This window comes from Oryza sativa, chromosome 1 (genome assembly GCF_034140825.1).
Source record: "Oryza sativa Japonica Group chromosome 1, ASM3414082v1".
Classification (NCBI taxonomy): Eukaryota; Viridiplantae; Streptophyta; class Magnoliopsida; order Poales; family Poaceae; genus Oryza; species Oryza sativa.
In genome coordinates this window covers 33,601,450-33,616,431 of record NC_089035.1, presented here as the reverse complement: position 1 = coordinate 33,616,431, position 14,982 = coordinate 33,601,450, and the positions used below count along the sequence as shown (strand labels likewise).

General features: G+C 44.7%; 2 protein-coding genes across 7 annotated transcripts; one reads left to right on the top strand and one right to left on the bottom strand.

Annotated features, from left to right (window-relative positions):
- The first annotated feature begins 344 nt into the window (after nt 1-344).
- Nucleotides 345-10,541, top strand: LOC4326436 (helicase-like transcription factor CHR28). Of its 6 annotated transcripts, none has more exons than XM_015760752.3 (13): nt 345-702; nt 2,786-2,852; nt 2,997-3,095; nt 3,187-3,315; nt 3,493-4,433; nt 5,163-5,234; nt 5,316-5,393; nt 5,493-6,390; nt 7,335-7,465; nt 7,920-8,141; nt 8,626-9,180; nt 9,254-9,463; nt 9,990-10,541. In XM_015760752.3, the coding sequence occupies exons 1-13, from the start codon at nt 568-570 to the stop codon at nt 10,092-10,094; spliced, it is 3,642 nt and encodes a 1,213-aa protein (XP_015616238.1). In that variant the 5' UTR covers nt 345-567; the 3' UTR covers nt 10,095-10,541. The 6 variants fall into 6 exon arrangements, with proteins under 6 accessions (XP_015616238.1, XP_015616232.1, XP_015616236.1 ...); XM_015760746.3 differs by having other exon boundaries at nt 3,187-3,396; XM_015760750.3 differs by having other exon boundaries at nt 2,952-3,095.
- Nucleotides 10,542-11,410: 869 nt separating this feature from the next.
- On the bottom strand, nt 11,411-13,859 carry LOC4326435 (L-type lectin-domain containing receptor kinase IX.1). The gene has a single exon (XM_015767057.3). It carries the CDS (start codon nt 13,738-13,740, stop codon nt 11,650-11,652), a length of 2,091 nt encoding a protein of 696 aa, XP_015622543.1. The 5' UTR covers nt 13,741-13,859; the 3' UTR covers nt 11,411-11,649.
- Nucleotides 13,860-14,982: the final 1,123 nt, after the last annotated feature.

The following is a 14,982-nucleotide window of genomic DNA, read 5'->3' as shown; positions in this document are numbered from 1 at the left end:
TCTTTTTCACGATTTCAACCGTCAGAAATGCGAAACCCACAGATTTGCGGGTGCCTTCGGCAAGAAGGCGTTTCTCCTCCCGCACGGGCCCGTGTGCAGCCCGCACCCGAGATTGGGCGGCCCGCTCCCACCCCCGTCCGTCCGTCCGTCGGAAGCCCAAGCCAACCGCCTCGCGACTCCACCGCGTCTCTGCACATGCCCAGCCCCCACCACGAAATTACCCACCCCCCATCGCGAGAGAAAAAAACTACTAAAAAAATATCGCGCATAATCCCAATTCGACTCCGACTCGGCCATTCCGTCCCCAAACCCACGCCGACTCGCTCCGCTTTTTTAAATCCCCCAACCCGGAACGAATTTTTCCCCTTCGTTTCCACCACCACCCCCCACCACCACGACGCGGATGGCATCTTCGTCGTCTTCGTCCTAGCGCGCGGCGGCCGCCACGCGACCCTGTTTGAGAGGGGGAAAGGGGGGTTCCGCTCGGCTAGGCGGAGGAAGGACGCAGCCGCCCCTGTCCCGCGGCGAATTTGGATGATCGAGGCCCGCCGTCGAGGGTAAGGAGTGATGGAGGAAGCGGCGGCGGCGGCGGCGGATTTCGATGGCGGCTTCGGCGGCGCCGGGGAGGACAACCTGTCCATGCCCCTCGGCGACTTCATGGCCTTCCTCGATAACGAGGACTGGAAGGAGCAGCAGCACGAGGTGCGTTACTACTCGCCGCCTTGCCCTAATTCGATTTACGCCCGGGTGTATTTTTTTTTCTTCTGTGTGCGTCGGATCCGATTCGGTGCGCGGGGTTGTTGGGGGGCTGGGCTTGCGTCTGTTCTAGGGTTTTTGATTGCATCGGGGCCGGATGCGTGGATTTCTCGAGAAGTTTCTGCCTTCAATTAAGCGATTTAGGATGTTTGGAGGCTAGGCACTGTGTTTTCCCCCACGAGTGTTGTGTCTTGTTTAGGCGCGAATGATACAAGCGTGATCAAGCTTACATGCGGTTTTGGTCCGGCTACTCAGTTTGAACAGGTATTTTTTTTGTTGTTGTTTCGGATAAGTGGAGCTCTGGGTGCCTGAAGAAGAGCTAAAATCAAGTCCGTTATGCAGTTTCATTAAATGTTGGTTGGTCAATGACAATAATCTGACGACAGATCTTCAACAATCATCGGTCGCTGAAATGACGCTTGATGTACAGAGGCTCGGTTGCTGGTTTATTGGGTCTCATGTTTGATTCACTGCCCTTGCCGTGGTTTATACTATGAGAAAGTGTGTTGATGATGGCGGCTGGAAGCGAGTTTACTGGCAGTCGTGGCGTTGGGGGTTGTGATGTGGTACATGTATGCTGTTTTCAGTGGCGATGGGCTATAAATGGCCATCAGGCTGTTGGGATTGGAGAAGGTCAAACAGGAAGCAGCTTGGTAGTGAGTTGGAAGTGTGTTTGCTGCCAAATGGATACAATGATATGTGGGCTTTTCGTGTTGTCTTTTCTGCTCTCACTGAACTTCAGGCCCCTGTACACATGTTCTGTATGTTTACCGGTGGGCATAGATATACATCATGCAGCTATGAGGTATCCTTATGGCCTGTTAAGAACACAGGAGTTCAGTATATTTTTCACTTGAAACAGTTCGATTTCCTCATGAATTGGAAAAATTCTAGTGTTGCAAACGGCCACCTTTTCCCCTGAATCCTAACACATGTATTTTAGCAGTAGAAAATATTGAATTTGTTGTGAGCATGCAGATAGCTAATAGTCTGACCTCACAATATTTATTATGATGGTCGATCCTGGTAAATGCTTTGTTTTTATGTGTGCTTGAATGCTTTTAGTTTTGCATTTGCTATGCCTCATTACTAAAGAGATGAATCGTAAAACTGAAGTCATTTCATTAATGAAATGGGAGAGTAGATCCTTTCTTTCTCAAACAAAGAAAACTAAAGAGATGAATCAAACTGATTTTATTTACTGTGTTGTGATTGTTGTGACCTTGAATACTTTGGGTGAGTGCTGGGGAAATATAAAATTTCTTGCCGCGTTCAGTTCTGTGGCAAAATAATTGGCTGATACCATACCAAGTGAAATTGAATCTTCATTTTTTGTGCTTTGTTTGAGGAAGTGTTTTTTTGGGAGGTTTTGTCTTTTAATTGTATTTTCAAGTTGTTGGTTGCTAGGTCTTGTATTTACCAACCTTGGGTAGTAATGTACTCCCTCCGTTCCAAATTAGATGTCGTTTTGACTTTTTGCTTGCAACTTTTGACCATTTCGTCTTATTTAAAACATTAGTGCAAATATAGGAAAGGATAAGTCATATATTTAAAGTACTTTTGATAACAAAGCAAGTCACAAACAAAATAAATAATAATTCCATATTCTTTTGAATAGATGAATGGTCAAGCATTACAAACAAAAACTCAAAACGACAAGTATTTTGGGACGGAGGTAGTACTTGTTATGCTCGGAATTTGTCATATGGTTTGTGGTCAGTAACCAGTAAAACTCTACATTTAGTTCCAGCATATGCCATCATAGGCTGTTAACTATGTGTGGCTAACTGGATATGTTCATAGATGTCCAAGTTTCCTTGAGTACAATAACTGGGATTGCATTTTTTTTCGTGTAGCTGATGCTAATTCTTGTGTTTATTGTAAGATAAGTCAGTTCCTTGCCAGGAATATCTACCTACTTAGCTTTGTTGCATCTATATATCATGCCCCTTGTTTAGTCTATTATCTTGTGTTCCCTTGACAAATGTGCATATTTGTAACTAAAGAGCTATTATGTTGTTTAATACAGGGCAATCAAGGTTTAGAGATGCCAGTGGACAGCACAAGTTCTGAAAATGCATTTCAAAACCATGAAGGTACCAGAAGATGCTCGTTTTATTTTGGTTTCTGCTAGATACACACTTTTCTTTTCCGTGTCCATTTTTTTAATTTTTAAATTTTATTAAAATGAGCAGAAATTTTTGAGAATAAAGAAAATTGGTCAAACTACTCGCATACAGATCCTTCACATAGTCAGATGGATGTAATGGTGGAACTTAACAATGGTGGAGAATCTTTTGATCACTCAGAGGATACCTCTTATAGATTGCTTAGCAATGGTGAGAAACACAAGAAAGGCTTCAATCTGGAAAAAAAACATTTTTATTTTATTATGTATTATATGATTTTAATTTTGGTTTTGCTCCACAGATTTTTTGGAAAATTCAAGGAATGGTAATCCTGAGATGCATTTACCAATGGATGCATTAAACCATGCTAAAACTGTTGATGAAGAAATTGTCCCTCCATATGAAGATTATACAAATGGTTTATACTATGGTCAGCATTCTATGCACTCCGACAATACACAAGTTAGAGTAGATAACAACTTTGAGGGCTTGGAGCCACACACTAATACTTGTATGGCGGTTCCCTGCTTTGTAATATACACATACGTGTGTGCTTTCTTAGCGTTGTAATATAAAGAAGGCACTAATTATTTGATATCTCCTGCAGATTCGGGATGTGATATGTTCGCAGAGCAATCTGGTTTAAGTGAAGTTAAATGTGAGGGCACAGGTCCCATGCTTGGTAATTCTGAGCAGGAGGGTAACCATTTCACGTCAGTGCCTATGTTTGACCATAGTGCTGTTATACCTGATATTCCTTACACCGAGTTGAACATCGGTGATGTGCCTGGAAGCATGCAGAATGGAAATGGCAGTTGCCTAACTGTACAAGGAGAATATCTGCAGGGGGAGTATCAGGAGTATCCTCAGCCAGATTATGGATCGTTTGATATGGCTAATGAAATAGTGCTGCATGATTTGCCACAAAACAATCAGTCATATGAGCTGGAACAATTACCACAGAATATATGTGAAAGCAGTTCAATGCAAGTGGGCTCTCCAGATCAATATTGTGATGATACATCTCTGTCGGATTATTACATGGATGATGTATCTTCGATAGAGTCGATGTCCAGCGAGCAGAACCGATCAGAAGATATCTGTTTCCGGAGTGAGTCTAGCACTGACTCTTCTCCGGTGCCCTCAAGCAGAAACTCCACCACTGAGGATGCTGATAAATACTTTGGAGATGCACCAAAACATTTGCAGAATTCCATGTTTCCTGTCAGTACCCAACACCAACACTCATTCATGAACTCAAGTGATCCAATGCATCCAACTTTTCATAAAAAGTATGACATTCCTAGAAATGGCAGCTCTTCTATTCTGGGTAACTCATCAAGGAATTGCTTCAGTTTAGATAGCAATCGTGATTCTGATTTATGTATTCTTGAGGGTAGTAGAAGTCTTGCTAGTGGACATGTGTTGCCACCCCAAGGATTGCAGCATAACTTTCAACAATCTGTGTGTGCCAATCCTAATCTTCCTCGGTTTGGAGGGAGATACAGGCCGCATGAGGAAAGAATGACTTTGCGGCTTGCATTACAGGTAATTTACCCTTTTTACTCTTGGCGGCACTTGCTCATTGAAGTACCATAAACAAACAAGGTGGTTTTTTTTAAACCTTTTTTAGTCCCTTTTTTTGCCTAACCCAAAGGAACAGGCAACTAAACTGCTTGAGGTTTGATTTGTTATCATGTTTCTGGTCACTAAAACAGAGGAGAATGTATGATTTTCTTATGAAGATATTTGCCTTATATATTTTCTGTAGTTGTCTTGCAAACAGAAGACCATTTTGTGTTAACTAGCAAAATGTCCATGCTTTTCTATGGGTAAAATTCCCATTCTTTGCTTTTCCAATGCTTATTACAATATATGTTATTCACTTAAATCAAACAAATATTAAATTATTGCATATATCAGAAAATATCAGGGAATAATTTGTAAAACATGCAAAATTAGTAGTGGTGGGCTGCGGCAGAACCACCTCCACCACTAGAGTATAGATAACTGCTGGTGCTTATGTTTTCAACCTTTTCTGCACTGTGATGCTGTTAAACATTGATTTTTGACCTTTTGTCTGCATTGGATATAACTGGTGACTTTGTGAATGTTATTTCATGTGATATATATGTGGCATTTAGTTCCCTTTTTTTGTTAGCCTTGTGTTATGCTGTATGTGTTGATACTTTTTTAGCCATTACTTGATGCACCTCTTGCATCCAGTTTGCTTGTAAGTTTTTCTTCAATGTACTTAACCAATTGGATGATGGGCAGGATATTTCTCAGCCAAAGTCTGAGGCTAATCCACCTGATGGAGTTTTAGCAGTTCCTTTATTGAGGCACCAGGTACACTTTGAAACCAAAGCTGTTACTCCCTAAGAAATAGTACTTCAGCCAACTTCTGATTTCGATATATCTTTTTGTCAGAAAATTGCCTTGTCATGGATGGTACAAAAGGAGAGAAATGGTTCGAGTTGCTCTGGCGGAATTCTTGCAGATGATCAGGTATGCTAGTTTACCTCACTCCACAGTCCACACCCAAGCCCACATGCAGGATTGAGCCAAAAGGGCAACTGTCCTAATTTATGATCTGATATTTTTCAGGGCCTGGGTAAAACAGTGTCGACTATATCACTGATTTTGACAGAAAGGTCACCAGTTCCATCTTCAGCTGTTAAGCAAGAACCATGCGAAGCTGTAACCCTTGACGATGACGATGAGGATGACGATGCTGAGCCTCATTTGAAGAAACCGGCACTAGCACATCTAGCAGATACATGTAAACCTGAAGCGACAAGTAGTACCATTAAGACAGAAAATCCTATTGCAAATGTTAAGGCTAGACCAGCTGCTGGGACTTTGGTTGTTTGCCCCACGAGTGTTCTACGTCAGTGGGCAGATGAACTGAGGAATAAAGTCACCAGTAAAGCTAACTTGACCTTTTTAGTATATCATGGTAGCAACCGCACAAAGGATCCTAATGATCTTACTAAATACGATGTCGTGTTAACCACATATTCTATAGTAAGCATGGAAGTACCAAAACAATCAAGTCCTGATAGTGATGATGAAGAGAAAGGGAAGCCTGACAGGTATGGTGCTCCTGTTGGCTCCTCAGGCAGCAAAAAACGGAAGACTTCCTCTTCTAAGAAGAACAAAAGTGGAAGCACACCAGAGAGTAAATTGCCTGAGAAACCTCTCGCAAAAGTTGCATGGTTTAGAGTTATCCTTGATGAAGCACAAAGTATTAAAAATTATCGAACCCAGGTTGCTAGGGCATGCTGGGGTCTGCGAGCCAAAAGAAGATGGTGCTTGTCAGGGACACCTATACAGAATGCTGTTGAGGATCTCTATAGCTATTTCAGATTTCTCAGATATGATCCATATGCTGAATACAAAAAATTTTGCTTCATGATAAAAACACCAATCAGCAGGAACCCAATTACTGGGTACAAGAAGCTTCAGGTTGTTCTGAAGACAGTAATGCTGAGGAGGACAAAAGGTCAGTAATTGATTATATTTTCTTGTTGTCCATCTCCTGCATGTACATATCTATGAACTCAAGTAATTGTTGAGTTCTGATTGTGCTTAAACTACAAGACCTGATAGATTCTTTTTTTTTTTTGCTTGGCTAGAATTTCCAGAAATAATTTTTGTTTCACCAATTTGGAGTTACTTCGTTCTTTTGTTAAGTTAAATGTATAAATGTATCTATGCCCAAATAGCATGCCAGAGAGTTTGCTAATGTCTTACGTAGCCTGTTGAAAAGTGCCTTCTTATGGCTGTCTTTAGATCAAGTTCAGCCAAAAAAAGAAGAAATTTCTAGCTTATCCAAGACTAAGGTATAGAACTTTGAGTTGTATTTGATTATTGGTGTCCTCTAAACTTTCATATGTTCTAGCGGTCTCAGTGCTAACTTCTGGTAGTCCTATTAATATAAATTTCACATACAATGCTTAATATACATAAGCACAGCTTGATGTTAATCAGGACTGAACTGGCAAGTACAGCCACTTTAAAAATATCTATCTTTGCTTGCTCTAATGATAGCCTTGGTTGATAATATGGAGGTATAATTGTGATTCAACAGTTTGGCACCCTTCAACTCCCAACACACCGACGTGTACAGGGGTACTTTTAAATGATATTCATTGACGGAACATAGTTTATTTAGTCTCCTTCCTTTTCTCCACCTACTGTGCTTAACTGCCCCTCTGTTAATACACAATAATTGGTGCCAAAATATTTATCTGCTTGTCATGTAGACTGTAGAGGGGTACTTTTAAATGATATTCATTGATGGAACATAGTTTATTTAGTCTCCTTCCTTTTCTCCACCTACTGTGCTTAACTGCCCCTCTGTTAATACACAATAATTGGTGCCAAAATATTTATCTGCTCATCGTATTATGTTGTTATTATCTCTTATGACCTGTTGTATTGCAGCAACGATGCTTGATGGAAAACCAATAATCTCATTACCCCCAAAGACCGTCTCTCTTAAGACAGTGGACTTCACTAGTGAAGAGCGTGCTTTCTATAACACTCTCGAAGCAGAATCACGAGAGCAGTTCAAGGTGTGTTTAGAATGTTAATTAATAGTCTCCTTTATGAGACCTTCTATTTCTTTTTTAAATATGCTGCTGCCTTTTTCATTTGTCAATGGTTTATTAAATATTTTTACTTGACAACTACCTTAGCTAATAATTAGGAGCACATTGTGTAAGAAGTAGAGTGTTTACTTTCACCATATTATGCAACCTACGGACTACAGATACAGAACCCTACATACCTTGTATAAGAAGTAGAGTGTTACTTTGAATTAATGAATCATCCTACTAAAAGAAAGCTCTTCTAAGTTCTAACATACATGGTATTTAGACATTGAACTTATTCCATTCATGATTAAACCAAACCTAATAATGCTAATATTTAAATCACTTGATATTAAGTGCTTGCTTATGCTTTTCATTAATGAACTTTTAGGAGGCTAACTATGCTTCCTTGTGCAAATAAACAATCTAATTGCAGGAGTATGCAGCTGCTGGTACTGTCAAGCAAAACTACGTCAATATCCTGCTGATGCTTTTACGGCTCAGACAGGCATGTGATCACCCTCACTTAGTTCGAGGTCATGAGTCTACTTCTAGTTGGATGTCTTCATTGGAGATGGCAAAGAAGCTGCCTGTAGAAAGGCAGCAATCGTTGCTGGTTTGCTTGCAATCGTGTTCTGCGATATGTGCTCTCTGCAATGTAAGTGATAAAAGTGAATGTGCTGCCTTTTTAAACCACACCTAATATGATATCGTTTCTACCTTCATTCTTTGCTCTAACCCATGTTTTGTGTTATTGTTGCACTGTACTTTGATATTATCTATCCAGCTGTGGTGTGGATTGTGGATTGATTATTTTCAAAGTTGGAATGCATTTTTTGAGTTTTCTCAGTAGCACATAGACTGCCTTAGGTTACTATCAGAACATGAGATTCTTATAATAGGATTTATAAGTGCATTGCTGGGGATTGATCGTGAGCTTCCTTTCCTGGATGCTTATACAATTTCTAAATCCATAGCTAAGTACCAAATTATATCTTGTGGTTAGCATACAACATGATATTATGTTTGCATGGCTATCAGCGGCTTGATTTTAGTGAAGAAATAATTCTTTGTTGTTCATGCATACCATTTTCCTAGCATCCACTTCTGATTCATTGATCCGTACACCATAAATTGTGCAGGATGCGCCAGAAGATGCCGTTGTTACTATATGTGGTCATGTTTTCTGCAACCAGTGCATACTGGAGCAACTTACCGGTGATGACAGTGTATGTCCAGTGTCCAATTGCCGAGTCCGACTAAATTCAACTTCCTTATTCTCCCGAGGCACCCTTGAATGTGCTCTGAGTAGATCAACCTGTGAGTTTCTGTCTGATGATTCCTGTGAAGACATGGTGCAAGGGAAGCAACCTAGATTTGATTCGTCTTATGCATCTTCCAAAGTGAGAGCTGCCCTGGATATTCTTCTCTCGTTGCCTAAACTGGATTTAACCCATATGAGTGATGACAAAAATAAAATTGTGCATCCTGACAAAATTAACGGGAATAGTACTCCCTCTGAATATGCTGGCACCAAAATAACTGAGAAGGCCATCGTTTTCTCTCAATGGACTAGAATGCTGGATTTGGTAGAGGTTCATTTGAAATCTTCTCATCTATCTTATCGGAGGCTTGATGGAACAATGTCCGTCGCAGCTCGGGATAGAGCTGTAAAAGACTTCAACACAAATCCAGAGGTTTGTATTCAATGAAATATTGGCATATGTAACTGTTGAAGGGAAGTTCTTTATTGACTTGCTCTGTTGACAGGTTTCTGTTATGATTATGTCTCTCAAAGCTGCAAGTCTTGGTCTGAATATGGTGGCGGCCTGTCATGTACTTTTGCTTGATCTTTGGTGGAATCCTACTACAGAAGACCAAGCTGTTGACAGAGCGCATCGTATTGGCCAAACTCGACCTGTCACAGTGTCACGGTTAACCATAAAAGATACCGTTGAAGATCGTATTTTGGCTCTCCAGGTAAACCTAAAACTGTAAGCTTTTCTTTTGATTGCAAATCATTCTTGTAGCCTGGAAGATAATATCCATACTGCGGAAACTGTCATTACCATGTTGATATCGAACTAGAGGCTGGTTTTCCTTCGTCGAATGTTGGGAAAACTATGTGAATGTTGAAGCAAGTTTGTTTTTTTTCCTTGGCCTTCATTAGACAGTAACATTTTCATCCTGTCTACCTGTTCTTTTTTCTTCAAGTAATATCCTATCGACAATGGCTTATGGCATGTGGAACAGTATATATCCCATCTTTGTATTCACCTTAATCCACTTGGACCACCCATGATACATCTAGAATTGCTACAAAACTCTCATCCAGCACTGCTTGAGTTAACTAACATGTTATTGTTGACGTGAGTCCTGAGATCGCACCCTTGTGTGAAATCCAATTTTAGAGCTAATCTTAGACCCTTCCAACTACACTTTTCTTCAGTATTTACTCTTTTCTATCGTCTCATGTTGCCCTACTAATCTGTTGTGTCTGTCTCAGGAGAAAAAACGGGAGATGGTGGCTTCTGCATTTGGGGAAGACAAATCTGGTGCCCATCAAACTAGATTGACGGTGGAAGACTTGAACTATTTGTTTATGGTTTAGCATTTCTCCTGAGATTGGACACAATTTTGCTCGTGGGATGGTGTAACTTGCATCTATAGGTGAAATATCTGTCAGGAGATAGCATTTCTCTAGGCGTCTAGTGTTTCTAGTTTGTACAGGTGCTCAGATTTTGTAGTTAAAGGTGGCATTGTGGTGCGATTCATTTTTTCTCCGTGCAAGTGGCAACTCATCAGGTAATTTTTCGATGAGCTGCAGTGGTGTCTTTTGATCATGAAGATACAAAGGAGAACGTCATTAGCTAACGCCATATTTGTACATAGTTTTCACCAGCAATCTTAACTCATCTTGAGCTTCGCATTTCAGCCGTATGGTTGTACATCATAAACCATGTAAAAGATTAAGCTGAACTTGTCTTCGACAATTTTTTTCAGTTGATCAAACATGATAGTTTATGGGGAATGAAATTTGCTCAAAAGTTCTAATGAATGTGTGGCATAGCTCATCACTGATGTGTGTATGTAGGCCAAGACGTGTGCATTCTTTTGTTCTTTCAAGTCCCTAGTCATCCTTGTACAGTTTATTTTAGGGGGAAGGGGGGATGTTGGTGGTGAGGGTTGAGATGAGGAAGTCGGTGAAGTTATATTTTGAGATTAATTTTGAGTATTTACAGGTGGAACTTTAAAGTAAGTATGGTTCCTGCGCTGCATAAAGCTCAGTTGGCTTCCTACACTGTTTGGGGGCAACAAAAGTGATGATTTGGCAAAATGGCTCACGGACACTTTGGCTGTGTCCAGTTCCTTTTAAATTTTCAACTTTTCCGTCACATCAAATGTTTAAACATATGTATAGAACATTAAATGTGAATGAAAAAAAAAATCAATTGCACATTTTGCATGTAAATTGCGAGATGAATCTTTTGAGCCTAATTACGTTATGATTTGACAATGTGGTGCTACAGTAAACATTTGCTAATGACAGATTAATTAGGTTTAATATATTCGTCTCGCAGTTTACATGCGGAATCTATAATTTGTTTTGTTATTAGTCTATATTTAATACTTCAAATATATGTCCGTATGGATCAAATTCTTTTTACCAAAACAACTTACGGCCTTTGTAACTGCAGTCCGATGGAATAAGAAACAACCGCTCGTTTTTGTTGCGTGATAAGGTTGTAACTTGTAAGGGCTGCAGCCGCTGACTATTCTCGCAGCGCATAATTGCGTATCAGAGCTCCAGATGACTTAGCACAAGAGCACAATGCATTTCTCGCTATCCCCAACTTTGAATCAACGATTTTTTTACTTCTCCCATCTCACAATATAGCAACCTAATATTTAGGATAAAACATATTGTACTGTTTAAATTTATGTTTAAATTTATATTATTAGGATACGTCCCATCGCTATATCGTGGGATGGGAGTACATTTTGATCATGCACATGTCAAAGTGTCAAAAACTACACCATACAATCTGCCACTTCTGTATGCCGTGAAGCTAAGCCTGAAAAATCAGACACAAAAAGGGAAAAAAAAAAGAGAAAACCTTTTGGCATAGCTACAGTTGATGAATTGAGCCCCAAAAAAATCTTGCTCATGGATCGAGAAGCCTATCATTGATCCCCGATCCTCCTCCGGCATTGGACCCAGACGATCCACACTCACTGACGCCTGGGCCATCGGTGCTCGACGTGCCTTCGACGGACACCGGAGCGACCAAGTCCGGCGGCGGGAAGTACGACGGCACCGGCATCTTGGGCGGCAGCGACGGCAGCGGCGCCTCGAACTTGAGCACGTTCAGCGCCTGCCTGATGCTCGGCCGGTGCGCGTGGTCGGGGTGCGCGCACCACAATCCTACCACCATGAGCCGCTCCATCTGCTCGAGGTCGAACTTGCCATTGAGCCTCTGGTCCGCGGCTTCGAGGATGGCTCTCTTGCCGTAGAGCTCCCACACCCACGGCACCAGCCTCGCCTTGCTCGGGTCCTCCTCGTCGAGCTCCGCGGGGCGGCGGCCGCACGCGATCTCCAGCGCCACGACGCCGAAGCTGTACACGTCCGACTCCCGGCTGGCCCTGCCCGTGATGACGCACTCCGGCGCCAGGTAGCCCAGCGTGCCGGCCAGCACGGTGGTGTGCGGCTGGCTGCCGTGCTCGACGAGCTTGGCGAGGCCGAAGTCGCCGAGCTTGGCGCTGAAGGTGGCGTCGAGCATGACGTTGCTCGGCTTGATGTCGCGGTGCACCACGCACTGCGGGCACTCCTCGTGGAGGTAGAGCAGCGCCGACGCGAGGCCCAGCGCGACGTTGTACCGCGTCGGCCAGGAGAGGGGCGGCGCCGCGCCGCCGGCCTTCTTGCTGCCGCCGCCGCCGCCGTAGAGGTGGCGGTCGACGCTGCCGTTGGGCATGAGCTCGTACACCAGCAGGAAGTCGCCGCGGTGCTCGTGGCACCAGCCGACGAGGCGGACGAGGTGGCGGTGGCGCAGCTGGCTGATGATGCGCACCTCCGCCGCGTACTCCTTGCGCCCCTGCGTCGAGCCCTTGGACACCCTCTTGATCGCCACCGCCAAACCGAGCTCCTTCAAGAAGCCCCTGTACACGGCGCCGAAGCCGCCCTGCCCGAGCTTCCTCTCGTCGGAGAAATTCTTGGTCGCCGCCGCAAGGTCGCTGTACCGGAACCGCCTCGGCCCGCTCTCCACGAAGAACTCCTCGTCGGCGAGCTCGTCGTACCCCATCTCCTCGTCGATGTCGCCATCGGCGAGCTCTCCGGCTTTCCTCCATTGCGACACGAACCAGAGCACGCCAGCGGCGACGAGCACGAGAAGCAAACCGCAGAGCCCCAACACAACCCACAGGATTACCGTCTCCTCCTTGGTGTCGATGCTGGAGGTGAACTCCCAGTACAGCACCTGGTGCAGCTCGGCGGCCTCGCCCGTGGCGGCGGAGAAGCCGACGGCGACGGCGTCGGGGAGGTACTCCATCAGATCGACGGCGTACCAGAGCACGGGGTCCGTCAGGGCCGCCGCCGCCGCCGCGTCGCCGTAGGAGAGCGCGACGGTGAGGTTCTTGGCCTGGCCGTCGTACGCGACGCGCGCGTGCGCCCTCCGGCCGTCCTTCATGCTGGTGGGCCAGTCGACGGTGGCGGCGGAGACAATCCCGCCGAGGTCAACGCCGACGTGGTCGTCGCTGGGGTCCCACTCGTTCTTGTAGGTGTCGAATTCGACGGCGACGAGCGGGCGCGGGTGCGCCGCCGCTGCGCCCCCGCGTGAGAAGGAGTTGAAGAGGCCGAGGAGGCCGCCGGCGGAGCTGTTGGGGAGGACGGAGGGGAAGGGGGAGAGGAAGAAGGCGAGGCCATCGCCGGAGGCGGCGGAGGGGTCGGGGGCGGCGATGGAGAAGGAGAAGGCGGTGGAGAAGGAGGCGCGGCGGCGGGAGACGGGGTCGCAGAGCGGGACGGGGCGCGAGAAGAAGGCCCTCCCGGCGCTGCTGGTGATGGGGCCGATGCGCTCGTCGCGGGTAAGGCGGATGAACTTGTTGAAGAAGGCGTCGCCCTGGAACGCGATGCCCGACGGCGCCGTGTCCGCCGAGGTGAAGTTGTAGGTGAAGGAGAAGGCCGCGGCGGGGGACGGCAGCAGCAGCAGCAGGGCGACGAGGAGAAGGAAGGGGGCGGCGGCGGCGGCGGCGGAGATCCCCATGGCGGAGAAGCTCGGGTTCTCCTGCCCCAGGCCAGGCGAGCCTTGGAAAAGAGATACAAAAGCTTACTACATTTGGGTTGACCACCAACGAGAAGGCTCGAGCTGGCCAGCTGGTATCTGCTTGGTTGTGTCGTACTGTACCGTTCTTCTATACGTGACTACGTGCTGTGCATACTGCCCGCATTTGCAGCTGCCAAGTTACTGTCATGTATGTGTGCGTGCCTTGTGTTGGAATGTTGGATGAGGGCAGGATGCGAGCAGAGAATCGATTTCGAGAGCGTTGTCTCCCAACTCCGCAGGGATGGGAACACTGGACGCGCGGGGCGCCGCGGTGGCAGTAGCGAGAGAGTGGGAGACGGCGACATGAATCATGATGCATCCAGCGTTCACAATTCCAACAAAAACTGGTCGAATTCTGTGAAATTTCGACGTTTTGGCATGACTCAAAATTAAGTTCTGATTAGAATTTCGAAGGTTAAACAGTAGATTTGGTCGAAATTTATCGAAAACCGTGATACGATATAGCTCGAAATTTAGTGGTCAACCGGTAATGTAAACCCTGGATGCATCTCTACGAGGCGACGAGCCGACGACGGCCAAACAACTACCATTTGGAGTCTTCCCTGAGGAATACAAAGAAGCCTACTCCCTCTGTCCTGGAAAGCCAGCCTTTTTAAGATTGGTTGGACAAATTAACAGAAAGTAAAATTTACTATATTGGCCATATTTAATAGTTGCATTTGTCACATTAGATTGTAAAAAAAAAATACAACAAGTAATTAAGTAATCACTACTAGTAGTATTGAAGATCTATTTAATACTCCCACCATCCCAAAATAAGTACAGTTCTACACATCTCATATCTAACGTTTACCTTCCGAACCATTGTCACCTCCCCTCTTTTATCGGATGGGTTGAGGAGATTCACATCAAAACAAAGCTTCAGCCACGCTAGGTCTGGTGGTGGATTCTATCTGCGCTCCATCTTCCCAACTGCTTCCCGGTTGCGGATGACCATTTCCCAGCCTGGTGGCTCCACACTAGAAGCCTAATCCCTGCAGCAAGAAGATGCTTCGACACAATTGTTATCCTAGTAGCCTAGGTGATCTAGAAGGAACAAAACAACCGGGTCATCAACAATCAACCCTTTCCTTAGTTGATCGTCTTCGATAAGATTGCAAAAGAAGCTGCTCTTCGGTGCACGGTCAGGAGAGCCAACGCCTAGACCAACGTATAGCAATG

Excerpts from the sequence above, each read along its gene's own strand:
- LOC4326436 (XM_015760742.3), top strand. The coding sequence starts at position 568 with ATGGAGGAAGCGGCGGCGGCGGCGGCGGATTTCGATGGCGGCTTCGGC. Across the intron at positions 5,235-5,315 it reads TTCCTTTATTGAGGCACCAG|AAAATTGCCTTGTCATGGAT; the intron begins GTACACTTTGAA and ends TCTTTTTGTCAG. Across the intron at positions 8,142-8,625 it reads CGATATGTGCTCTCTGCAAT|GATGCGCCAGAAGATGCCGT; the intron begins GTAAGTGATAAA and ends TAAATTGTGCAG.
- LOC4326435 (XM_015767057.3), bottom strand. The coding sequence starts at position 13,740 with ATGGGGATCTCCGCCGCCGCCGCCGCCGCCCCCTTCCTTCTCCTCGTC.